Genomic DNA, 26,205 nt, shown 5'->3' with positions numbered 1-26,205 from the left:
TATTTCTCAGCCCCTCAGCACTGCAGTTTTCCCACATGTAAATAACATCCACCTTATAAAGTTGCTGTAATATTTATATAGACAATACCAATAGAACATTTAGAACATCGTCTGGCACATAATAAGCATTTTGTACACGACAATTATTTTTAGCATTGGTTGTTTTAATATTGTGGCCATAAAAATCTTCTAGAAACACATTTGGTAATTTTTAATTGCTATACATATTCTCTATTTGAGCATGCATTATATCTCTTGATTTTATTTAAAAATCAGTATATTATGTTTAAAAATATTTCTTTTGGTCAAATACTATTATAGTGCATGTGGTGGTCAAACTGGGGAGGTAAGAAGCCATCGGATCATGAGGAGTCTCATATGTCATGCTGAACAGTTTGGATTTTATCCTGTAGATAGTGGTTAGCTACTGAGGATTTTCATCTGAAGAGTGATGAGGCACAATGTCTTGAGAAAATTAATTTGGCACAGGACACATTGGAGACAGGTAGGCCAGTTAAAAAATTATAGCAATTACTCATGTAGGAGGTGATACTTTTCTGTATTAAGTTTGGCCACTGGGAGTATGATGGCAGGAAGAGAACTGAGAGAAAACATTATTAGGGAAAATAGAAAGTATTTGGTTAATGGATATAAGGGAGAAGAAAGATGAGGACAACTGTGGGGCTTTCAAGCTTGAGTGATGAGAAAATTGACAGTATCCTTGACAGAAATGGAGATTATCTAGAGGGAGACCTGGATATGAGTGGGAAATCAGTTTAGATCTTGATCCTGTTTTTACAAATTGTGAAAATATGATCATAGCCAGGGGTATTGACTCCTTTGTACAGGAGTCAGTTTTAGTGAGATTTTTCATCAAGTACATTTGAATATAATTTTTAAAAGAAATTCTACCTCAACCCATCCCTTGTATTTTTGTCACAGTTTAGTCTTATTCCTTGATGTATCAGAGTTCTTAGTTGCAAGCAAAAGAAAGTGCCTCTGGATGACTTAAACTTTCAGGAAAGGGGTTTATTAAAGTGACATTAGTTTGGCCAAAGAATACCTGGGAAGGTTGGAGATCAGGCTCAGAATACAAACAGAAACAAGGGATAATGGGCAGCAGCTACAACCACTGCCAAAATCGTGCTTAGAACCAGCTTGTGAAGACAATGCTGTCCCCTCTGTAGAATGTTGGATGCCATGGCTGCATTGCCACTGGCAATGGACAGAGGATGCTGTCCCCTACCTCTGATGTCTTTGGAAATTGGAAGGTTCTGCTGCCATTTTTGCTCCCATTTCCAGAACAGATTCTCCTTTTTTTCTGCTCATTTGTGTCATTATGTCCTTATTCAAAGTCCAGGGTAGAGGTATCTGATTGATCAAGCCCAGGTTTTATGCCCTAGTTGCAATGGATGATGGGAGAGGAGTGTCTTGCCTTTTCAGCTTCTGTGGTGGGAGGTGGATGCTGCCTCCCACTGAGATTCTTAAGATGAGATATCTGCAGTGATAGGAAGGACATTCAGGTATTTGGCAGCCAAAATGAAGCATAGCAAACAAACTAAGAAACCACCAACAACCATCATGCCTGTAGATTATATTTTATATCATGAGAGCAGAGTTTCAAGAAACATTTTTTTTAGTTAGTTTCAAATATAGATATAGAGTGTCCCAAGAATCAAAGCACTTGCAGCCACAGCTAAAAAGGTCAGGAAATTGCCCGGTATTTCATGGCTAGGGTTGCTCAAATTGCAGCCTATTACAAACTGAAACAGAGCATCATTTGACCTTTTCATGTGGCAAGATGTTGTATTACCAGAGCTCCTTCTTTCTATGATTTTTTTTGCCCTTTCACCTTTTCCCACTTATTTGAATTCAGGCCCAAGAGGGAAAAAAATGAAGATAAAATATATGATCTGAAATTTTAGGTGGGGGGTGAACTGATTCGAATTTTGAATTTAGAAGGAAAGAGTTTTCTCTCATTTATCTGAGTAGAACATTGGATTGGGAATCAGGAAGTTAATCCTAATCTTGGACAAGTTTCTCAGATCTGAGATTCCTCATTGATGAGCCCCCCCTAATTTGGACTCAGGAAGACCCATATTTGAGCTCCCACATGCTGACTGGAGTAAATCCGGGGATACCTTTCTCCAGCTTCCTTTTTCTCATGGGAGAAATATGGATAATAATAGTATCTTCCTCATAAGTTTATTATGTGAGTTAAATATATATAAAACAATGTTTGTAAAACTCAAGATAAAAATAGGGTGGTTGAACCTTAGGTGATCTTTAAGGACGTCCTAAGTGTCAGAGAATGTGATATTCTACATAATTTACTGAGTGATCCACACTGTGTATGTGTGTGTGTGTGTATTTTATAGTTCATAGTGTAAAATATAGAGTAGTCTTAGAGCAATAGGTGTTCTCAGAAAATAGAGAAAAATTCCTACCTTCCTCTCTCTGTTCCATGCTCTATGACTATAGCTCCATTTAAAATACTATGAAAGATACTCAGAAATCATATGCATAATACATATTTAATACTCTCTGGGAGCCAATGACCCAGATGAGGAGACCAGAAGTTGTTCTATTTTGATATGGGTTGAAATATGGAATAGTCATCAAGGCAGTGTCATGATGAGGGAGTGGGTGCTATGAGCTCAGAAGAGGGAAAACAAAGGGTTACATTGGGCAGAATGGACAGAGCCATCTTCCTGGAGTTCTAGAGTTGTTCCTTAAAGAATACAGTTGAGCTTATACTGGGGGTGTCAAAGCAGCTTTACTTAAAGCTGTAAGATTTGACTAGATGAACTGAGATGTTCATATCTCTCTGAAGGTTGGAAACAATGGCTGGGATGATAGTTTTAAAGTATATTAGCAAATTCTTTGGCATGCCTTTCATCAAAATATGGGCTTTAATTCCCCTCCCCTTGAATATGGGTTGGTCTTTAGTGATTCACTTTTAATGACTAGAGTGAAGTGAGTGACTTTGTTGACTTTTGAGTTTATGTTAGAAAAAGCAGTACAGCTTCCACCAGACTCTCCTTTTGGGATGCTCACCCTTGAAACATTCATGCAATGTAACACTATATGAAATTTTTGCATTAATTTTAAATTAATAAATATATTTACTGATTGCCTTTCTCCATCCTGCATAAAGTAAACTCCATGAACTTAGGTCTTTTATTTATTTTGTGCTTCATTCAACATCTAGCTCAGGCCTGACACATAGATGCTTGACGGATATTTGCTGAATAAATGAATGACTGACTGGTTGGGTAGATATAGGAATATAAAGGCCAGGATGACAGAGGTTTGAATAATATTAGCATGTAGGTGAAGGTTGAAGCAATAAAGTAGAAGAGATCATCTGGGGATAGTGTAGAGATGATGGTCAAGAACAGAACCAATGAGGTGTCCCATGATCTCACTCTCTAACCAGCTTTTCCATAACCAGATTTAACAAAATCTCTACTTTCTATTTAGGAGATAGTGGAGTGCTGTGCTAAAGAGTGGGGTTTCTTGAACTGGACTGCTTGGATTTGAAGCCAAACTCTGTAACTTACTGTCTGATCTTAACCCAGCCCTTTAACCTCACTGAGTCTTAATGTTTCCTTTATAATGGGGCTAATGATAGTATCTAATACATAAAGATTCTATGTGAGGGTTAAATGATATTATAGCCTAGAATCCTGTAAGCCTTAAATAAAAACTGGTTATTATTATTATTATTATTCCAATTATTAAGCATAGGGTTTAAATGCATTGACCCAAAGCGGAATGATTGTAATAAGAAACAGACATTTATATAGTACCTTATAATTTCTGAGGTGCTTTTGCATTTGTCAACTTATTCATTTTCACAACAACTCAGCCTCTGAGATATCATTACCCTTATTTTTTAATGTTAATAAATGGTGAAACTTGGGCAAGAATCTAGATTTTATATTTCCCAAGTCCAGCATTCTTTCAGATTGAGGAATCAGAAGGAGAATATTAAATACAAAGATTTAGAACTGACATTACCCCATGTTGGATAAAATTGACTTATCTCTGAAAGAGTTTGGTGCCAAGCCTTTGAATCATATATATCCTAAAAATTTCCAGAATTCAGTAGAAGAATGTCACTCTGACATGGTTTGTTTGGACTGCAACATTGGAGCAGTTGAAGTTAATCTTTTTCATTCCTTCATTCAACAGGAATTTGTAGAGCTTTGCACTAGGTACTATGTGGGATACAGAGAAGTACAATTTATAGATTTGCCCTTTAAGTTTTTATTGCTTAATTGGGATGAGAGGAGGGCAATGACATACAGTGTGAAGCCATAGCTAGATAGAGCAGAGTATGAACTTTGATTCTCCATATTTGAAGTTTAGGGAAACTTATATGAAATATGGATCATATTTCCTGTTAATCAAATGAACATCACTTGGCAGAGAAGCCATTAATCATTGCTTTCTTGTCATGGATTGACTTGTTCAGCATGGGGAGGAGATTGTTCAAGGTACTGGGGACTTTTTATCATCATGTATTATGACATACGGTTCCTGTGTGTGAGACTGGAAGGTGAGAACAACAAGACTGGGTGTGCCTCTCATCTGGTTATTGCCTCCAAACCCCACTTTGATTTTCAAGGGTGGGAAGAAGCCCTTTAATTCCTTCTTTCAACAAACATTGACTGAATGTCTCTTTTGAATGAGACAATGTGAAAGACTCTGGAAAAATAAACATAAGATTAGAACTTGTCTCTGTCCTCAAGGAGCTCATAGGGCAGAGGCAACAGTATAGAGTCATAGCACTACTCTTTTTTTTTTAAATTTTTATTCTTATGTTAATCCCCATACGTTACATCATTAGTTTTAGATGAAGTGTTCCATGATTCATTGTTTGTGCATAACACCCAGTGCTCCATGCAGAATGTGCCCTCCTCAATACCCACCACCAGGCTAACCCATCCTCCCACCCCCCTCCCCTCTAGAACCCTGTTTGTTTTTCAGAGTCCATCGTCTCTCATGGTTCGTCTACCCCTCCGATTTCCCCCGCTTCATTCTTCCCCTCCCACTACCTTCTTCTTCTTCTTCTTTTTTTTTCTTAACATATATTGTATTATTTGTTTCAGAGGTACAGATCTGAGATTCAACAGTCTTGCACAATTCACAGCGCTTACCAGAGCACATACCCTCCCCAGTGTCTGTCACCCAGTCACCCCATCCTTCCCACCCCACCCCCCACTCCAGCAACCCTCAGTTTGTTTCCTGAGATTAAGAATTCCTCATATCAGTGAGATCATATGATACATGTCTTTCTCTGTTTGACTTATTTCACTCAACATAATACCCTCCAGTTCCATCCACGTCGTTGCAAATGGCAAGATCTCATTCCTTTTGATGGCTGCATAATATTCCATTGTATATATATACCACATCTTCTTTATCCAGTCATCTGTCGATGGACATCTTGGCTCTTTCCACAGTTTGGCTATTGTGGACATTGCTGCTATAAACATCGGGGTGCATGTACCCCTTCGGATCCCTACTTTTGTATCTTTGGGGTAAATACCCAGTAGCATAGCACTACTCTTGAGTCAGACTGCCTGGGTTTCTATTCAGTCTCTACCACTTGGTAACTGAGATCTTGGGCAAGTAAGTAAACTGCTCTGTGTCTTGGTTTTCCAACCTAGGAAATGAATGTAAAAATGGTGAGGATTAAATGAGCTAATTCATGTAAACCCTATAGGACTATGCTAGGCACATCATAGATATGCAATAAATATTAGCTTTTTTTATTATTAGTGTATACAAGCATAGAGGATTTATGCTTCCATTTAGGATGTAGAAAGTTGGAAAGAGCATCACTCTCAGTACAGCAATGAGAAAAATTCAGCTGATTACAAAATCATAACTTGTTTTTGGACCTATTAGAGAACGATAGTCACAGAGCAAACAGTCTAGATTCTGAGATGGAAGAGGTCCCTCAAAGGGGAGACTTGATATGTAGAACATCTCCTCTGTGAAAGAAGACAGGAAGAAGGGAGGCTATTGTACAAATGGGTAAGAAAAAATTAAATAACATTCAAATGAATTGTTTTAGGGTAAGTATGGACTAGCATAAAATAAGAGAAATTGGGGACCCCCTGACACAAGAGGGGTTTGTACTACTCTCAGACTCTTTTCTATACATCTTTACCAAGTATGAACAAGAGAGTTTGGAGGCAGGGCAAGAGACCAGAGAGAGTCATCTTCACTAATGGAGATATGGAGGTGGGGATTGGAGAAAGGTATAAAACCCTACCCTCTTGCCCAAAACCATATCTCCTGACAGAGCAAAAGACTTAAACTGCTGGGAAAGGGCAGTACTCTGTAACCCTCTGAAATAGCTAAGGATCCATTATTGCTGGAGGAAAAAGCAGAGGTTCAAAAGATCAGGTATAACTGCATGAGCACATTTCTAGCCTCTGTTGCATTACATTTGCTAGAATGACTCAATCCTTGACACTGATGGCCTGACCTAAGTAGAAGCATGCCCAGTCCCAGGTATAAATACTATTGATCTCATACAGATCTCTACACACAATATCTGTTATTTAATAAAAATTAATAAAAAATTATGAGGCACACAAAATAGGAATTAAAAAAATAAATAAACCCATTGTCAAGAGATAAGGCAATCAACAGAACCAGACTCAGAGATGACCAAGGTGTTAGAACTATCAGTCAGGGGCTTTAAAGTAATTATGATTACTTATGATCTAGTGGAAAAGGTGGACAACATAACATATAAGAACAGATGAGGAATTTCAGTGGAGAGAGAAAAACTAAGAGGAAGAGTTACGTAGAAATGCCAGAAACACACACGCACAAGCATACATGCACACACACATATCAGAAATAAAGAATTCTTTTTTTGGCTTATCAGTAGACTTGACACAGAGAAGGAGAGAATCAATGAGCTGAAGATAGGTCAATAAGAATTACCCAGCTTTTTCGCAACGGGTTTGCCACCAGAACACAGGTGTCGTGAAAACCACTGCTCAACCTAAACCAAAATGGGAAAGGAAAAGACTCACATCAACATCGTCGTCATTGGACACGTAGATTCGGGCAAGTCTACCACTACTGGTCATCTGATCTACAAATGTGGTGGGATCGACAAAAGAACTATCGAAAAATTTGAGAAGGAGGCTGCTGAGATGGGAAAGGGCTCCTTCAAGTATGCCTGGGTCTTGGATAAACTGAAAGCTGAACGTGAACGTGGTATCACCATTGATACCTCCCTGTGGAAATTCGAGACCAGCAAGTATTATGTGACCATCATTGATGCCCCAGGACACAGAGACTTTATCAAAAACATGATTACAGGCACATCTCAGGCTGACTGTGCTGTCCTGATTGTTGCTGCTGGTGTCGGTGAATTTGAAGCCGGTATCTCCAAGAATGGGCAGACCCGTGAGCATGCCCTTCTGGCTTACACCCTGGGTGTAAAACAACTAATTGTTGGTGTTAACAAGATGGATTCCACTGAGCCACCCTACAGCCAGAAGAGATACGAGGAAATCGTTAAGGAAGTCAGCACCTACATTAAGAAAATTGGCTACAACCCCGACACAGTAGCATTTGTGCCAATTTCTGGTTGGAACGGTGACAACATGCTGGAGCCAAGTGCTAACATGCCTTGGTTCAAGGGATGGAAAGTCACCCGTAAAGATGGGAATGCCAGTGGAACCACACTGCTTGAAGCTCTGGATTGCATTCTGCCACCAACTCGTCCAACTGACAAGCCCTTGCGTCTGCCTCTCCAGGACGTCTACAAAATTGGTGGTATTGGTACTGTCCCTGTGGGCCGAGTCGAGACTGGTGTTCTTAAACCTGGCATGGTGGTCACCTTTGCTCCAGTCAATGTTACAACTGAAGTAAAGTCCGTTGAAATGCACCATGAAGCTTTGAGTGAGGCTCTTCCTGGGGACAATGTGGGCTTCAATGTGAAGAACGTATCTGTCAAAGATGTTCGTCGTGGCAATGTGGCTGGTGACAGCAAAAATGACCCACCAATGGAAGCAGCTGGCTTCACAGCTCAGGTGATTATCCTGAACCATCCAGGCCAAATCAGTGCTGGATATACCCCTGTGCTGGATTGTCACACAGCTCACATTGCTTGCAAGTTTGCTGAGCTGAAGGAGAAGATAGATCGTTGTTCTGGAAAAAAGCTGGAAGATGGTCCCAAGTTCTTGAAATCTGGTGATGCTGCCATTGTTGATATGGTTCCTGGCAAGCCTATGTGTGTTGAGAGCTTCTCTGACTATCCTCCTCTGGGCCATTTTGCTGTTCGTGACATGAGACAGACGGTTGCTGTGGGTGTCATCAAAGCAGTGGACAAGAAAGCAGCTGGAGCTGGCAAGGTCACCAAGTCTGCCCAGAAAGCTCAGAAGGCTAAATGAATATTATCCCCAATACCTGCCACCCCAGTCTTAATCAGTGGTGGAAGAACGGTCTCAGAACTGTTTGTGTCAATTGGCCATTTAAGTTTAATAGTAAAAGACTGGTTAATGATAACAATGCATCGTAAAACCTTCAGAAGGAAAGGAGAATGTTTTGTGGACCATTTGTTTTTTTTTGTGTGTGTGTGGCAGTTTTAAGTTATTAGTTTTTAAAATCAGTACTTTTTAATGGAAACAACTTGACCAAAAATCTGTCACAGAATTTTGAGACCCATTAAAACAAAAGTTTAATGAGAAAAAAAAAAAAAAAGAATTACCCAAACTGCAACACAATGAGAAAAATAATAATATTCAAGAGTTGTGATACAATATCACATGGTTTGGCATTTGTATAGTTGAACACTAGGAAGAAAATGATGGAGACAGAATGGGGCAGAAGAGATATTTGAGAATATTCCAAAAATAAGTAAAAATACAAAACTACATATCTAGGAAACTCAGAAAACTCCCAGAAGGATTAAAAAAAATTAAAATAACAACTAAACACACATACAAACTGCTGAGAACTAATAATAAGAAAATATTGAAAACATCCATAAAAAAGACACATTGATGGGAATAAAGGTAAGAATTATAGCTGACTTCTTCCAGAAGATATACAAGTCAGTGGGCAATAAAGTGACATCTTTAAATTTCTGAAAGGAAAAAAAAACCCTGGCCACCCAGAATTTTATACCCAGTGAAAAGATCTTTCATGATTGAAGGTAGAGAAATATTTCAGATAAACAAAAGCTGAGAGAATTTATTGCCAGTGGATCTGTGCTAGAAGAAATGGTAAGGAAAGGTCTCAGGCACAAGTAACATGACATCAGACAGGAACTTGGATGTAGGCAAAGAAATAAAGAGCTCTAAAAATGGTAAAAATGAAGACAAACAGAAGGGAATTTTATTCATATATATATATATATATATATAGTCGTTGTTGTTGTAGTGTTCAACAATTCATTAGTTCCATATAACACCCAGGAGCTCATCCCAACACGTGCCCTCCTTGATACCCGTCACCCAACCACCTCATCCCCTCCCCCCTTCCTTCTGTAACCCTCAGTTTGTTTCCTGGAGTCCACAGTCTCTCATGGTTTGTCTCCCTCTCTGACTTCTTCCCATTCAGTTTTCCCTCCCTTCCCCTGTGGTCCTCTGCTCTATTCCTTATGTTCCACTTATGAGTGAAACCATATGGTAATTGTCTTTCTCTGCTTGACTTATTTCACTTAGCATAATCCCCTCCAGTTCCATCCACGTTGATGCAAATGTGGGTGTTCATCCTTTGTGATGGCTGAGTTAATATTCCATTGTATATATGTACCACATATTCTTTATCCATCTGTCTGTTGAAGGGTATCTTGGTTCCTTCCATAGTTTGGCTATTGTGGACATTGCTGCTATGAACATTGGGGCGCATATGGCCCTTCTTTTCACTACATCTGTGTCTTTGGGGTAAATACCTAGAAGTGCAATTGCTGGGTCACAAGGTAGCTCTATTTTTAATATCTTGAGGAATCTCCATACTGTTTTCCAGGTGGCTGTACCAGCTTGCATTCCCACCAACAGCGCAAGAGGGTTCCCCCTTCTCCACAACCTTGCCAACACTTGTTGTTTCCTGTCTTGTTAATTTTGGTCATTATAGCCGGTGTAAGGTGGTATCTCATTGTGGTTTTGATTTGTGTTTCCCTGATGGCTAGTGATGTTGAACATTTTTTCACACGTCTGTTAGCCATTTGGATGTCTTCTTTGGAGAAGTGTCTGTTCATGGCTGAGTAATATCAGAAAGGATGAATACCCAACTTTTACATCAACATGGATGGGACTGGAGGAGATTATGCTAAGTGAAAGAAGTCAAGCAGAGAAAGTCAATTATCATATGGTTTCACTTATTTGTGGAACATAAGGAATAGCATGGAGGACATTAGGAGAAGGAAGGGAAAAATGAAGAGGGGGAGATCGGAGGGAGAGACGAACCATGAGAAACTATGGACTCTGAGAAACAAACTGAAGGTTTCAGAGGGGAGGGGAGTGGGAGGATGGGTTATCCCAGTGATGGGTATTAAGGAGGGCACATACTGCATGGAGCCCTGGGTGTTATATGAAAACAATGAATCACGGAACACTACATCAAAAACTAATGATGTATGGTATGGTGACTAACATAACATAATAAAATAAGATTAAATTAGGGAAAAAAAAGAGAAATGTCTGTTCATGTCTTCTGCCCATTTCTTGACTGGATTATTTGTTTTTTGGGTGTTGAGTTTGATAAATTCCTTATAGATTTTCGGTATCAGCCCTTTATCCGAAATGTCATTTGCAAATATCTTCTCCCATTCCGTGGGTTGCCTCTTAGTTTTTTTTGACTATTTGTTATGCAAAAGCTCTCTCTCTCTCTCTCTCTCTCTATATATATATATATATATATTTAATTTAAATTCAATTAGCCAAGGTATAGTACATCATTAATTTTATTCTTTGGGTAAATACCTAGCAGTGAGATTGCTGGATCATAGGGTAGTTCTGTTTTTAACTTTCTGAGGAACCTCTGTACTATTTTCCAGACTGGCTGCACCAGTTTGCATTCCCACCAACAGTGTAGGAGGGTTCCCCTTTCTCCACATCCTCGCCAACATTTGTTGTTCCCTGTCTTGTTAATTTTAACCATTCTGATTGGTGTGAGGTGGTATCTCATTGTGGTTTTGATTTGTATTTCCCTGATGGCAAGCGATGTGAGTTTATTCTTATTTCTTAATCATTCTGAAAGATAATTGACTGTCTAAAGCACAAATGGTAATGATGTATTTTGGGGTGTAGTGTCTATAAAGGTAAAATGTAGAACAACAGTATCATAAATTATGGGGAGGGAGGAATTGGAAGTATACTGTTGTAAAGTTCTTATACTCTACATGAACATAATATTTGAAGGTAGACTGATAAATCCTAGGGAAGCAACTAAAAATATTAGAAAGAGGTATATTTAATAAGCCAATAGTAGAGGTAAAATGGAATTCAAGAAAATAACCTAAAATCATTGATATGTAAAAATTATGATGCAGTGGAGGAAATTGTGAGAAGCCTGGTAAAAATGTTGACTGTATAGAAAGTAGAGGGTGAGCATGGAGTGTGAAGAAGATAAAGCTGGAAAAGCATATAAGAGCTTGATTATGAAAAACTTTATAGTCTAGTGATATTGAATATTTAAGAAAATAACACTTTTTCTCATCAACTTTAATAAAATAAGGATTTTTCACCTAAGTTGATTTTGTGGTGCCTTTTTTATTTTATAGATACAGTTTCTTTAGATGATAAAAAGGGTTTGTGATAAGTTTGTGAGGTTCACAAGGATGCTTGAATACTATTCTCTTAAGAAGGCAAGTTACTTCATTTCAAACTTTTGAAGAAAGGGTAGCTTAGTCACAGGCATGATGTTTGTTTTCAAAGAGAAACTTAGTCTTTGTGTATAGGGGATATCTTTTTGTGGCTTACCTTGTGTCCTTTCTCTGATTCCCTCTTCTTGCTCTGGATCACAGTATGCCAAGCCATGTGATTTGGGTGGGATGAACCTAACTCTCAGCTCCAAGGACGGATTCTGAGGGGCATAAGCCAAGCGACTGGCTCTGGGATGGGCAAATAACCCAGATCAAACCAATCAAGAGAAACCCACAAATTCTGGGATTTTTGTTTAAGTTACACCAGTGAGCAGATTTTTTCAGTGTGAACATGGAAGTTTCTGGTACTACCAGGGATAAGTATGTCTGAGAATGAAGCCCAGTTCTGAGGTTAAAAGAGGTGGTCTGGGACCATACTGAGACCTGAGTAAAATCTCCCCTGCTGGTGGATCAGTTAATAACTCAATATACTATCTTTTAAAATGTTTAACCAGATTGGGTATGGCTTGGCAACTAAAAGCATCTTGTGTGTGGAACTAACAATTTCAATTTTAATTAGATTTTCCTTTGTTCTTGCTTCTTTCTCTTGCTCAAAATCTTTACAATTTTTTCCCCTCCCTTCACCTTTCTTGGACATCATTTCTAGCCTTCTTTTGGATAAAAGGTCAGTGGTCTCCCCATTTTCTCACAGCTATCACTTATTCCAATTGACATTTACACTTGACTAAACCTTAAACTTCTCTGACCTTTTTTTTAAAAGCTAGCTTTTTTTAAAGAGATATTTTGTCTGTTTTAAAACAGTACATTATTGTTGCTTTTCTTTGTAAAAGACCACATAACTCCTTCTAGATTTTTTGGATGCTTTGTGTGCCCATTTAGATTCCCCCCTCTTTAAAGTGGGGGGTCTCCTCCTTTTCTTTCTTTTCCCTTGCAGCATAGGATGCAGATGTTTTGTAGACTCATGGGAACTACTTAACAGTAATTAAAAAAATATTTAGCCATTTTCACACACCATTTTTAGTCATGTGAAATAAATAAGGGAATAAATCAGCCCTTAAATATTCCATTTAGTGTTGAAAATGAAAAACAACAGATGTAGGTATTCGAGTGGGATAAAATACTGGTAGATGTTAAGTCTGAAGTCTTGCCTAGTTTGCAAATTCAATTCAGTTTGAGCAAGATATGCTGAACGCTTCCCTTAGCTAACTTTTGGAAATGCACTGGCAAAAGATGAATGAGACATAGATTCAGAGTCTACCTGCCATGGTTGGCCCTAAAAACATCTTCAGTCAATCTGCTCCCTCTTTTCACTGGGGGATGGTGTTTCTCACTTGACTTGTCTATTCAGTTCCATCAAAGCCTTCCTATAGCCCCTTCTCTTTCAGTGACATCTTGGGTTGATGCTACTCCAGGCACTGTGCCACATGCTTTACCCATATTATCTCATTTAGCTCTTACAACGACTCTAAAAGATATCTGTAAGATGGGCATAATTGGAATGTGTGAGGAAACCAAGATTTGGAGGGTTAGGAACTTGCCTGGGCCCTCAGCTTACAGTGGTAAAGCTGAAGTCCATGCTGAGGCTTGTCTGAGTCCAGAGCCTCAATGATAACTGTGGCTGAGTGCCCTCTTCACTTCCACTGAGGGCCCTAGGCTGATGAGGCAAATGCCTCTGAGTGAATAGATAAAATATTTCATAATGGGATGAATCCATAAGACAAAGACCAATCTCACATGGATTGATTTCGTGCTGCTGCAATAAGGAACTATTGGGCAACTGTTGGGGGTAGGCTAGTATTCCTATAATCATAATCTGTTGGGCCACCAACTCCCCCTGGGGTGTTTATATTCATAAAAACTTTGGGTACTGTAAAGTCTTCCCCTGATGTGTCCTCTAATGTTCTTAAAGTCTTTTCCCTAATGTTATTTGCTGTTATTTATAAAGGCTATTGGTCCCCAGATCTCATAAATAAATATACTTCATATATTTAGAAATACTACCAACAAATCATTCAAAATAAAAGTCAACTTGAGCATTAGGCTATTACTGAGAGAAGAGACTCCCTGGGCCTCTAACCTAGTCTCCCTGGGAACCTGTAACCTCTATCTTTCTTCACATTTAGGGTAACTTTGCATCTTGTTTACTTTTTTCTTTATACCCAAGGGAATTTGAGAGATTTTTAGGGTCTTAAGCTGCCTGAATCTTTTGCTGACATGTCAGCAAAAGCTTTTCATTCTCTCTTATCCACAGACATCCTCCCACTCCCCTCTTCATACCTCTCTTTCAATGTCACTAGTCTATATCTTGGTAAGTTCTGGCTAATAGAACTGCACACCCCCCTTTTTTGAAGTGTTTGCTGGTGGACATACTTGTGTCCTTGGGTCTGCTATCAACTATTTAGCTCAAGAGACCACACAACAGAATGGCTCAGAGCAGAAAGTCATGCCCCAGAATGATCCTAGCTGAGGACCCTCAGGGTTTGCTAGAGTTTCTGATTTTCCATCTAGCTTGGGTGGACCTTTAATGTCCAGGCCGGGATTTGAACACAGGAACTTCTCTAGAGTTGAAGCCATCAGGACTGTAAGTACAGTGGAACCCTCTTTAAGAGCCATCTGCGGAAAGGGGATGTGTCACCAAGCAACCTTCAGGCTTCTGACTCTTTCTGAGGCATGAACATTGGGTGTGATGGAACACAACTCTTGTTGGACCAGTCTTTAATGCCAGGCCAGTGGCAGGAGGTTCGTTGCTATTGGTCCACAGGCAACTTTGAAACCAAATCAGTCCCTTCAGCAAGTGTTTTTTGGAGCAGCAGAGGACTGATTCTCATCAGAAAGCTCCACTTGCCCGGCTTAGCATGGGAGAGTTTTCCTGTGGATGCCTTCCTCGTGGGGGATGGGAACCCCTGCAGACAGGTCAGCCCCTTACTCTGGGTATGTGGGGATGTGCAGAGATGGGATACCACCCCGTGTGGAGTCAATTCACAAAGGCTCAAATTTTAAACTTTGTGATATTTTATATCTTTGAGTTTGTCTAAGGATTTCTCCTATTAGACATCCACTTATCTAACTTAAAATCTTTGGATATATTTTCATAAGAGATCTTTGAAAACTACATCCTGAGTTAGGTTCTGCAGGGGCATTGCTATGCAATGGTTGGCTAATATTTCACCAATAGGTCCTGGCTTGTGCTAAAAGCTGTTATTTCATGATTACACTATATGAAAATACAGTAACCAAGGGAACAAACAATACCAAAAGTGAGTTTTATCTGGAGGGTGAGTGTTAAAATCATTTTGTCCCAGTTAATTAACATACAGCATTAGTTTCAGGTGTAGGATTTAGTGATTCATCACTTAGAATTTAAATAAAAACTTGGAAGAAAAAAAATCATTTCCCCCCATAACTGCTTAAAGTGAGAGAGAATGTCTTTGTAATGTTGCCTTCATTAAAACAAACCAGGAGAGAAAAAAATATTGCTGACGTCAATCTCATGACATGCTACTCTGACTTAATGAGCAAACTGCATTTCTAATAGTAACGATTATTTTGCTTCCCTTCATGGAAGAAAGGTTATTGAGTATTCTCCAGCTCTCCAGGGAATCACTTATGAAGTGAAGTATTTTACACGTTAGGTAAACCATAAATCTTGTTGACCTTCTTGCAGTTAGAAGCATTTAAAAGTGCATCACTCCTGTTTCCTTGGGACTAACATTTGAGTAAAGTCACCTACCAGTTATTAAGTAACTTCTAGACACCTGGCTCCACCATCAGACAGAGTGAAGTAATGTGGCTACTTCTAGTGAATGTTGGTTTTTAGGGAGACAGAATTTTATTTTATTTTATTTATTTATTTTTATTTTTAATTTAATTTAATTTTATTATGTTATGTTAGTCACGATACATTACATCATTAGTTTTTGATGTGGTGACTCATGATTCATTGTTTTCGTATAACACCCAGTGCTCCATGCAGTATGTGCCCTCCTTAATACCCACCACGGGGCTAACACATCCCCCCCCTCAAAACCCTCAGTTTGTTTCTTGGAGTCTGTAGTCTCTCATGGTTCATCTCCCCCTCCAATTTCCCCCCTTCATTTTTCCATTCCACCTCCTAATGTCTTCCATGCTATTTTTTATGTTCCACAAATAAGTGAAACCATATGATAATTGACTTTCTCTGCTTGACTTGTTTCACTTAGCATAATCTCCTCCAGTCCCATCCATGTTGATGTAAAAGTTGGGTATTCATCCTTCCTGATGGCTGAGTAATATTCCATTGTATATATGGACCACATCTGCTTTATCCATTCATCTGTTGAAGGGCATCTCGGCTCTTTCCACAGTTTGGCTATTGCGGACATTGCTGCCATGAACATTGGGGTGCATATGGCCCTTCTTTTCACTACATCTGTGTCTCTGGGGTAAATACCCAGGAGTGCAATTGCTGGGCCATAAGGTAGCTCTACTTTTAATCTTTTGAGGCACCTCCACACTGTTTTCCAAAGTGGCTGTACCAACTTGCATTCCCACCAACAGTGCAAGAGGGTTCCCCTTTGTCCACAACCTCTCCAACATTTGTTGTTTCTTGCCAAGGGAGACAGAATTTTAAACTGATTGTTCTTATGAATTTGATTTACCAGCCAGTTTACAGAAACAATTCGGGTACTAATATGTTTGCATATTTCCCAAATGTGAACATGAGAAGCAGGTATGTTGGGGAACTGACATATGCAACCTATTTTAATTTCTTCAAGAGGAGAAAGGACATAAATATGAACCCAACTGAGAGCTCATTGAAGGCAGAGATCTGTAGCTTATCTTTTTGTATCCTTAGCACCTAATAGTCCCTCATCCATTTAACAACTATTTCATCCAACAAGTATTTACTGAGCACACTGTATGCCAGGCACTGTTCTAGGTGCTGAGGATATAGAAGTGAATAGAACTGAGGATATAGAACAAAACAGAATCTCTGCTTATATGGGGCTAGAATTCTCAGGAAGGATGAGGCTAAAAAATAACAATATAATTGGTCTGAGGGAAAAAAAGGGTAATAGGACAGAGAGTGAAGGGAGGGGTGAATGTGCTCTTTTCTGTAGGTGGCTTCTCTGCTATGGTGACATTTGAACAGAGACTGAAGGAAGTGCAGAAAGCAGCCATGTAATTATGGAGGGAAGAGGGTTCCAGGTGGGGGAACAGCAGATGCAAAGGCCCTGAATGTGTTCGATGTGCCACGTATTCCAAAATACATGCATGCCAGATAATAGAAGGTAAGTTGTCCTGAGTGTTGAGTAAAACGATAGATCTGGAAGGACAGAGAGGGGGGTCTGAAGCCAGGTCACCGAGGATTTGGAGGGATGAAGGCATTTGTGGGTGGGTCGATGGTGGGAGTAAAATCTCATTGAAGGTGGTAAGCGAGAGGTATGTGTGTGCATAGGGGGACTGGGAAGTTAGGGACCTGGCTGGCTAGAGGGAAAAGACCAGTTTGGGGAGACCAGAGGAATGGATTTTGGAAACAGGCCAAATGGGGAAGAAGCCTTGGACCCTGGAGAATGTAGATTGGTCAATCATATCTAAGGTAAAACAAAAAAATTTCCTCAAGGAAAAAGTATAAAAATGTGCCTGAGTAATTCGTTAATGAGAGGGGCACATGTGCCCCAGGTTTCTTTTCCTGCTGAAAGAGACATTACCTTATGAATAGCAACAAATGGTTACAAGCTCTAAGTAGGTGATGTAATTATGCTTTTAAACATTGAGGAGGAAGCATCCATTATAAAAACTAAAGGGAAGGGTAAAAAATATTAACATTCTATAAAAAGGCTGCAGCGCCTGATTGAAGCAAGTGTGCTGAATGCTTTAGTTTTTATTTATTTATTCATTTACAGTCTCAAGTATTGTGATTTGGAAAACTGACTTTCACAACAGGCAAAAGAATAGTTGAGAATTCTAATAATACTCTAACAATGTATGTTTGCCTTTTATTTTCAAGTACAATAAAATCATGAGGACATTTCCTGACCCACTGTTGCGGCTCTTGGAATTTGTGAACATACTAAGAATTTGATAATAGGCATTTTAAGTAAGCAGATGATCCTCTAAACATAAACATAGCTCTCAAGTTATTTTAGGGCAATAGCCATGGAAGAGACAGGAAATGAGAGTTTAATAGCAGTAATACACATTTCAATAACATGATAGCAGATGTGATCAATATATGTTAAGGGATGATTTTGTGCCAGGCCCCATGTGTGGGTACACACACATACACAAACACTTTTAAGAACAACTTCATCAAGGTATAATTATATATAACATTTACTCAATGCGAATGTACAGTTTGGTGATTTGAATATAAAATATAGACTTGTGCACCATCATCACAATCCTGTTGTAGAACATTGCCATCACCCCAAATTCTTCTCTGGTGCCTGGTTATAATCAGTCTCCCCTCCAATCCCAGCCCTGGACTACTTTACTTTCTGGCTCTACGGATTTGCCTTTTCTGGATATTGTATGTAAATAGAATCATACAGTAGGTAGTCTTTTGAGCTTGGCTTGGCTTCTTTCACATAAGCCTAAGATTTTTAGATCCACCCATGTAGTACCATGTGCCAGCAGTCCATTCATTTTTATTACCATATCGTATTTTATTATATAGTTATACAACTTTTTGTTTGTTCACGAATTGATGGGCATTTGGAATTTTTCCAGTTTGGGATTGTTATGAATAATGCTGGTATGACTATTTGCTCATGTGTCTCTGCACATACATAAAATTTTAATCATCCCAATTACCTTATGGTTTAGAACCATTATAATTTTTTTCTCTGGATAATGAAACTGAAGATCAAAAAATTATGAAACTTGCCCAAGCTAATAAATGCAAAAGGGGTAATATTTTGAAAAAAAAAATACTGAGTGCACTTTCTTCTTTGGCACTTCCATAGGGTTTGCTGACTCCCCAACTTGCTCTGAGTCACTCATCTACTTCAGGTGGGAAGTGGTGGCCTAAGGAGCCTTATAGCAGAAATGTAAAGGTAAAAGAGTAAGTTCATCAGCTTCTGACATTTAACATAAGATTTAGGGGCAAGGCAGGAAGATTAAAAGCCAGTTTTTATTTATTTATTTTTTAAACTTAGATTCAATTAGCCAATACATAGTACATCATTAGTTTCAGATGTAGAGTTCAATAATTCATCAGTTGCCTGTAACACCCAGTGCTCCTCACATCACGTGCCCTCCTTAATGCCCATCACCCAGTTACCTCATGCCCCACCCACCTCCCCTCCAGCAACCCTCAGTTTGTCTCCTAGATTTAAGAGTCTCTCATGGTGGGGCACCTGGGTGGCTCAGTCATTAAGCATCTGCCTTCAGCTCAGGTCATGATCGCGGGGTCCTGGGATCGAGCCCCGCATTGGGCTCCCTGCTCAGCAGGAAGCCTGCTTTTCCTTCTCCCACTCCCCCTGCTTGTGTTCATTCTCTCACTCTGTCTCTCTCTGTCAAACAAATGAATAAAATCTAAAAAAAAAAAAAAGTCTCTCATGGCTTGTCTCCCTCCCTGATTTCTTCCCATTCAGTTTTCCCTCCCTTCCCCTATGATCCTCTGCGCGATTTCTCATATTCCACATATGAGTGAAACCATATGATAATTGTCTTTCTCTGATAGACTTTTTTAGGCAGAGAAAAGGGAAGAGAATGGGAGATTTATTTATTTTTTATTATTTTTAGCATATCAAGAGGAAACTTGGAAGATTTAAGTCATAGTTTCTTTCGTGGAGTGGAGAAGAAACCTAGTCCACCTGTTGGCTAGGTTGTTTGGCATCCTGCCCTAGGTTAGGATGAGGATATGGCAAAGTGTGATGATAACAGTAGGATTCTGCTCCTCTGGCCAGGGACTTTATGAGGAGAAGTGGTAAGAGAGTCAGGGCTGGGCCTGTGGGCCCCGATCTCTCCGGTGTGGACTTTGGGTTGGACAGAGCAGGGGTGGCGGGGTTAGTTGAGGAGGTGACCAGGTCAGGGGTTTTGGACTCAAGGTGCATTTGGGGCTCTGGGCAGAGATTGCCTCCAGGCTGCTCTGCTCCAAACTGGGGGACAGCTGTATCAAGGGAAGCTTGGCAACCCAGCATGATTAGGCAGAGAGAAGGCCAACTATACCTTTCTAAGTCACCTTCGGTTTCCTTGTGGTGTGGAGGGGCCCCTAGCATTCCCACACAGTCCCAAGAGTGCACAGCTGTCATCAGTGGTCTTGGAGACATCAACCTGTGTGATGGAGGATGTAGGTGGACTGCCCACTTCTGGGTTCTGGATGGAAGATGTGAGTGGGACTCGCAGCTTTAGCAAGAGCTGGGGTGAGAATCTAGGCTGTCATTGACGGAGACCAGACATGGATGCATCAGGCACTGATTTCAGCAGTAGCAGAACACTCAAGGGATAGAACTGGTAACAACTATGAGGTCCCTAAGTGGCTGGCTCATACCCAGAGTCAGCATGAGACCAGGGTACTCTTGCCCCAGGGCTGGGGCTAGAGTGACGGCTGCGAGGTGCCTAGGTCACACAATTTCAGGAGGCACTGGCTTCTCCAAGTTTACATAAATCCACCTCCCATATTCCTGGTCAACATCTTGGGAGGGAGGGGACATCTATGGTAGAAAATTTATATTGAAAGTGAGTGAACCTCACCTAAGGAATTTTCCAGTACTGCATGTGTGTAAGTTTGCTGGAGTAGACTGTATCTAGGGTTTGTCCTCTGTTTGCTCATTTCCCACTCTTCAGGTCTTGTGCTCTTCCTTGTGGGAAAGAGCAGGTCTGTTAGGGAGATGGATAAAGAAATGCCATTTCCTTGGCACATGGCAGAGCAACATGACCTAGTCATGTATCACTAGTGAGTCATGGGGCTGGGATTTGAAACCACATTTGCCTGAATCCAAAGCTCGCTGTTTGCAGATGGTAATAATAATAACTCATGAATTTTGAGAGCTTAGTATGTGCCAGGTGTTTCAGGTGCTTTATGTGTATTAACCCACTGCTTCTTCACACCACTCTGTGTGGTATTGTGTGCCATCCTTGTTTTACAGAGGAAGAACCTGAGACGCAGAGAGGTACAGTACTCCCCCAAGGTCATACAGCATATAAACGCTGGCGAGCCAAGTCCTCTGGGTGTGGAGTTCATCCTCAGAATCACTTCAGCGTGAAGGCAGCTGACTTCGATGGTACCATTTCTTGTTGTGTAGCACTTCTCACTTTGCCAACAACTTTCACAAAACAGTTTTATTTTATCTTCGTGACAGTCTTAGCGGTTAAATGGGACAGGAGGCAAAATTGCCAGTTTACATCTGGGGGGACCATGATGCCAACAGCAGCTTGAAAGTGCCAGAACCTCTCTGACCGTGGGGAATAGAACTTTGGGGTGTGCAGGGCCCACAGGGAGGCATCATGGAGGACACTAAATGTCCTGTCAGGGAGTTTGGTGGGGAAAGTTACATACAGATAAATCAGAGACCCAAAAGAAAAGAAAAGAAACGGAAGACATAGTTGAAGTTGACAATGTTTTTAAGAATTAGTTCTCAATACGATTCTGTCTGGACCTAGAAAAAGAAAATAAAAAGCTGTGGAATGTGTCAGCTTTCTGGAAAGTCCCATAACCACGTCTTTCTTGCCATCAATTCTCATTAAAGGTTGGTTGAACCTAAAGAAAATACCAGTTTTGCTAATTACTAAAGATATTTAAAGAATCATCTCCATCATACAGTGTTAGATGAAGCAAATAAATGGCAGTGGAGATTGATTAATGACCAGAGCCAACTTGAGGTAATCAATCACAAAAGTCATTTACTCCAGGGCATTCAACAGAGAAACGTTTTCTAAAATGTGGCATGTGAGATGGTTTTAGGTCCTATCCAAAATGAATATTTTAATTTTAATAGTAATAATTTTTACTTTATGAGAGGAATATTGATTTCCTATTTATGGGAACAGTATACTTGAAGTAAAAGCCGAGTTGATTTAAAGAAAATTTTAAATAATAACACAGGTAGTGTACCAATATGGGAAAATCACAAAGATGGTATACTAGTGACTAGCGTTTGGGGAACACTGTATTAATGCCACAAAGACCAACAAGTTACATAATAACTCAAAGGTGAAGAGAAGATATTTTATTCCCTTCCTATGCTACTCTCACCTTTTATTCAGGGTTTACTATAAATCAGGCATTGCGCCAAACATTTTATTTGTACTAGCTCCTTTTATCTTACGGCATTTGTCACCTGAGAGTCATCTTCTTCTTCCTTATGGAACTCTGATTTTGTTGGGATGGTAATACTCCCAGTGGAAAGGCGACATTCCCAGGTTGCTTTGCAACCAGAACCATATGACTGTTCTGACAGATGAGCTGTGAGAGTGCTGTGTGGAACCTCTAAGACTGGCTGCTTAAATGGAGCTAACTCATGTGGAAGAAGTGCCGTTTATCCTTCCTTTTTCTTCTTTCCTGCAGCCGGGAATGCCTTTGTGATGGCTGACCATCCAGTAGCCATCTTGGAACAGGAGTCAAGTTTGAGGATGGAAGCAAAATGCTAGAATGGTGGGACGGTGGACGCTGGTGTGCTCTGGTGACCATGGAGCTGTACCTTCTCTTGACTGTCTACTTCAGATCTCTTTTACCTGAGAGAGATCAACTTCTGTCTTTAAAACTTTCATTACTTGAGAGGTTTTGGCCAAAACAGTCAAAATTAATACTAACTGATGGAAGATGAAATCTCAGTTTGGAGTGCTTTTGGGTATCAGTAACAGTAAACAAAACTTATGGAAGCTTAAACATAGAGGTTTATTTTTCTCACTTAAACCAGTGAAGAATTATATGGCTGTTTGATGATACCATTCAGAACCCAAGTTCTCTCCAGCCTTCTGTTCTTCCACCCTTAGCATGCTGGCTTTTATCCTCATGCCTGACACCTATGGCTGCAAGATGGCTGCTGTAGCTCCAGCCATTATGTCCACATGGCAGGCAAGAAAGAGATGGAAGAGTCAAAGTTTTGCTCCTCACAGGGTGTTGTCTTTTTATTTGGAAAGGAAATTCCTCCCCAGAAGAGTTCCCCTAACATCCCACTATTATAGAACCTTTTGTACATCTGTGGTGGGATCCACCCTTCTGAAACCAAGGGATCTCTGTCAACTACCAAAATATATTGGATTCTGTTACTAGGGAAGAAGGAAATGGGGAGAGCATGTGGATAGGCCATGGACAGCGAGGAATCCGAAGCTTAGAGATGAAGTGACATGCTCCTATTTCAGAGGAGCTGGTAGAAGGTAGTAGGTTTTGAGTTAATGTCAAACTCTGAAGCCTGGGATCTTAACCACTTCAGTAAACTGCTCTGAGAAGACCTTATACATTTTAGCTTTCCCTTCCTCAAATTTTATTTTTAGACTCTTTTAGGAATTTTATACAGAAAGTTCTAGCTGAAATGGCATGGAGAACTAGAGCGACCTAAGAGACCCCTTCCAATTTGAACTTAAGGAGCAGCTCTGTCTACAAGAAAATTTGAAATCATGGAAATGTTCTATGCTATGCTGTTTAATATGGTACCCACTAGCCACAGCTCTGGAGATCTGAAATACGGCATTCACGACTAAAGAGCTGAATATTTAATTTTATTCCATTTTAATTAGTGTAAATTAAAATAGCCACAAATAACTAGTGGCTACTATGTGGAACAGCACAGTTCCAGAACCTCAAAATATTGGTTCCCAGAATACTCCCAGTGCTAAGAATCAACAAAATTCCACTCCCCGAAATGATCTTTTTGTTTTTAGGAATTAAAGGCCCACTGTTGCTTTGCATAAAGTGGTGTTAAAGGCCAGCAGAAGTCATTATTTTATGAAAGAGGTTCAGTGTAGACATAACCATGTTATAAACATTGATATGAAGGATTGGCCTGTGAAAACTATTGATTTATGGAGCTCCAAGTTTCCTTATAGCAAGTCAGGCTTGCTTTTCTGAAGTTACAGGAGGCCAGGTCTTTTGGCCCAACGGAAGAAGAAAACTGTAGTAAGCAGGGCTGGCTCACAGTGGCACTGGTTAGCGGGGAGAAGTAGTGAGCCTCCCATTAGTTCCCATGCGGGACTGGTGGTATTATTTTTAGTTGCAAAAGCCTATAAGGACTTTCCTCTGTGTCAGTAATAAGTTCAAATCTTTAGTTTCTGGGACACAGTTTGTTTAAATGCTTTGCCCTAATATTGTATCTAAAGAGATGAGAGGGTGCCTGGGTGGCTCAGTTGGTTAAGCAACTGCCTTCGGCTCAGGTCATGATCCTGGAGTCCCTGGATCGAGTCCCGCATCGGGCTCCCTGCTCAGCAGGAGCCTGCTTCTCCCTCTGACCCTACCCCCTCTCATGTGCTCTCTCTCTCTCTCTCATTCTCTCTGGCTCAAATAAATAAATAAAATCTTTAAAAAATAAAAAAATAAAGAGATGAGAGTATGTTAAGATGTGTCCATCTTGCAGCAGCGGGGGATGGATCATACCACTAAAAAGCAGGAAATGGGGCACCTGGGTGGCTCAGTCATTAAGCATCTGCTTTCGGCTCAGGTCATGATCCCAGGGTCCTGGGATTGAGTCCCACATCGGGCTCCCTGCTCCGCGGGAAGCCTGCTTCTCCCTCTCCCACTCCCCCTGCTTGTGTTCCCTCTCTCGCTGTCTCTGTCTGTCAAATAAAGAAATAAAATCTTAAAATCTTAAAAGAAAAAAAAAAGGCAGGAAATGTTGTGAGATTACGGATTTGCAGACCTATATCAGAGAAATAAGACAGATCTGTTTTAATTTATTAGCATTGCCCATGTTCCAAACCCATCCCCGTCCAGTGACAACACTAGCAAGAGTTTGATGATTGCAAAGAGTGTTGGGGGATTATATCCATCTTGCCATTCTCTGTTGGGGGAAAGAAGCCTGGGAATCTATCTTGGGAATCCCTACTATCTGATTCTCTGAGAACGCTTTGTACCCTAACTTCCAAATTCTGGGTTTTGCTTGCTGTCCCTTAGGTTCACAGCACAGATTTTTTTCACAGCACTTATGTTCATTCTCTTTTGCTGTACCAGGCTTTCCACTTTTAAGTGTCCCATTGAGGACATGATTGGCTGAAGGAACTCTGAGCTTCTCGGTGCACCGTGATAAATTGGCACAAGAAATTAGGAGCGGGACCTAGAGAATGGAACTTTTCTCACCCCTGGTGTTAGGTTGGCTTGAGTTCTTCCCTACTGAGTAGCATTGCAGGTTATCCCTTTGGTTGGCGTGGTGGCCCTTTCACAGTTCCCTCAAGTTCTGCATCTTCCCTGTGCTGTTCCTCCCACCAGAATAGGTTCCAAGCACCATCCTCACCACAGCCCTGTCTGCCTCTCAGGAGCCAGGCGTGAACATCCGGGCCCCTTAATTTCTGCAGGGCCTCCACATAGAAGTTCTCAGTTGGTCCCGAGGCACACATCTCTTGTTGGTGTCCGGCCTTAACTTTCTATTCTTGATCACAGCGGTCTTATTTGGAAGTTTCAGGATAAATGCGGTAAATCCCATCAGCTTTTCATGTCCCATAATTGCAGGAACGACCCCATTTCTGTGTGAATAAATCACTCAGAGCAAAGAAGAATGCACTAATGCAAATTGAGCTCTCAACAGGAATGTGTGCTCAGGTGCTAATTTGCAAACATGGTCACTTTTTTTAAAAAAAAAGCGTTACTGAGATACGTATGTTGACACCAGGTATTATAATTTTGGCAAAAACCCTCATGCAGTATGCAAGATCCTAGAATGACAAACAGTGCAGTATGGGAGTTGTTAATGATGTCTGTGTTTAACAATACTAATGATTATTTAGTAAATCCAAAAACTAAAGTTGAAAAACTTTCTTTACCCTCCACCTTAAAATTAAGAAAAAGATGGCCATCTGTAGCCATATATTTCTTGTTGTTGCAAGTAAATGCAGCCACAGGAGCTTATTTTATGCTAATAGCCTCCATCTGCTAGATGTAATCTTTTCGTACCTGTGGAAAAATGAATAAAATAAGAAGGACCCGCTCGATTCTGACCTTGACTCTCAGACAGATTATTCACCTAAGACGCTTTCCTTTTCTCATTCACAGGTGTTAACTCTGAAACGATAGCACTGTAGACTTTTTTTTTCTTTTTAAATTTTATTATGTTATGTTAGTCACCATACATTACATCATTAGTTTTTGATGTGGTGATCCACGATCCATTGTTTTCGTATAACACCCAGTGCTCCATGCAGTACGTGCCCTCCTTAATACCCATCACCGGGCTAACCAATCCCCCCTCCCTGCTCCCCTCTAA

The 26,205-nt window shown here is 40.3% G+C and overlaps 1 protein-coding gene across 1 annotated transcript; it reads left to right on the top strand.

Moving 5' to 3' along the window:
• The first annotated feature begins 6,982 nt into the window (after nucleotides 1–6,982).
• Nucleotides 6,983–8,658, top strand: LOC110590327 (elongation factor 1-alpha 1-like). The gene has a single exon (XM_044917139.1). The coding sequence runs from the start codon at nucleotides 7,044–7,046 to the stop codon at nucleotides 8,430–8,432; it is 1,389 nt and encodes a 462-aa protein (XP_044773074.1). The 5' UTR covers nucleotides 6,983–7,043; the 3' UTR covers nucleotides 8,433–8,658.
• Nucleotides 8,659–26,205: the final 17,547 nt, after the last annotated feature.

The sequence above is a fragment of the Neomonachus schauinslandi genome, chromosome 7, assembly GCF_002201575.2.
Source record: "Neomonachus schauinslandi chromosome 7, ASM220157v2, whole genome shotgun sequence".
In the NCBI taxonomy this organism is placed as follows: Eukaryota; Metazoa; Chordata; class Mammalia; order Carnivora; family Phocidae; genus Neomonachus; species Neomonachus schauinslandi.
The sequence above is the reverse complement of the archived record's forward strand: the minus strand, read 5'-3'. Positions and strand labels throughout refer to the sequence as shown.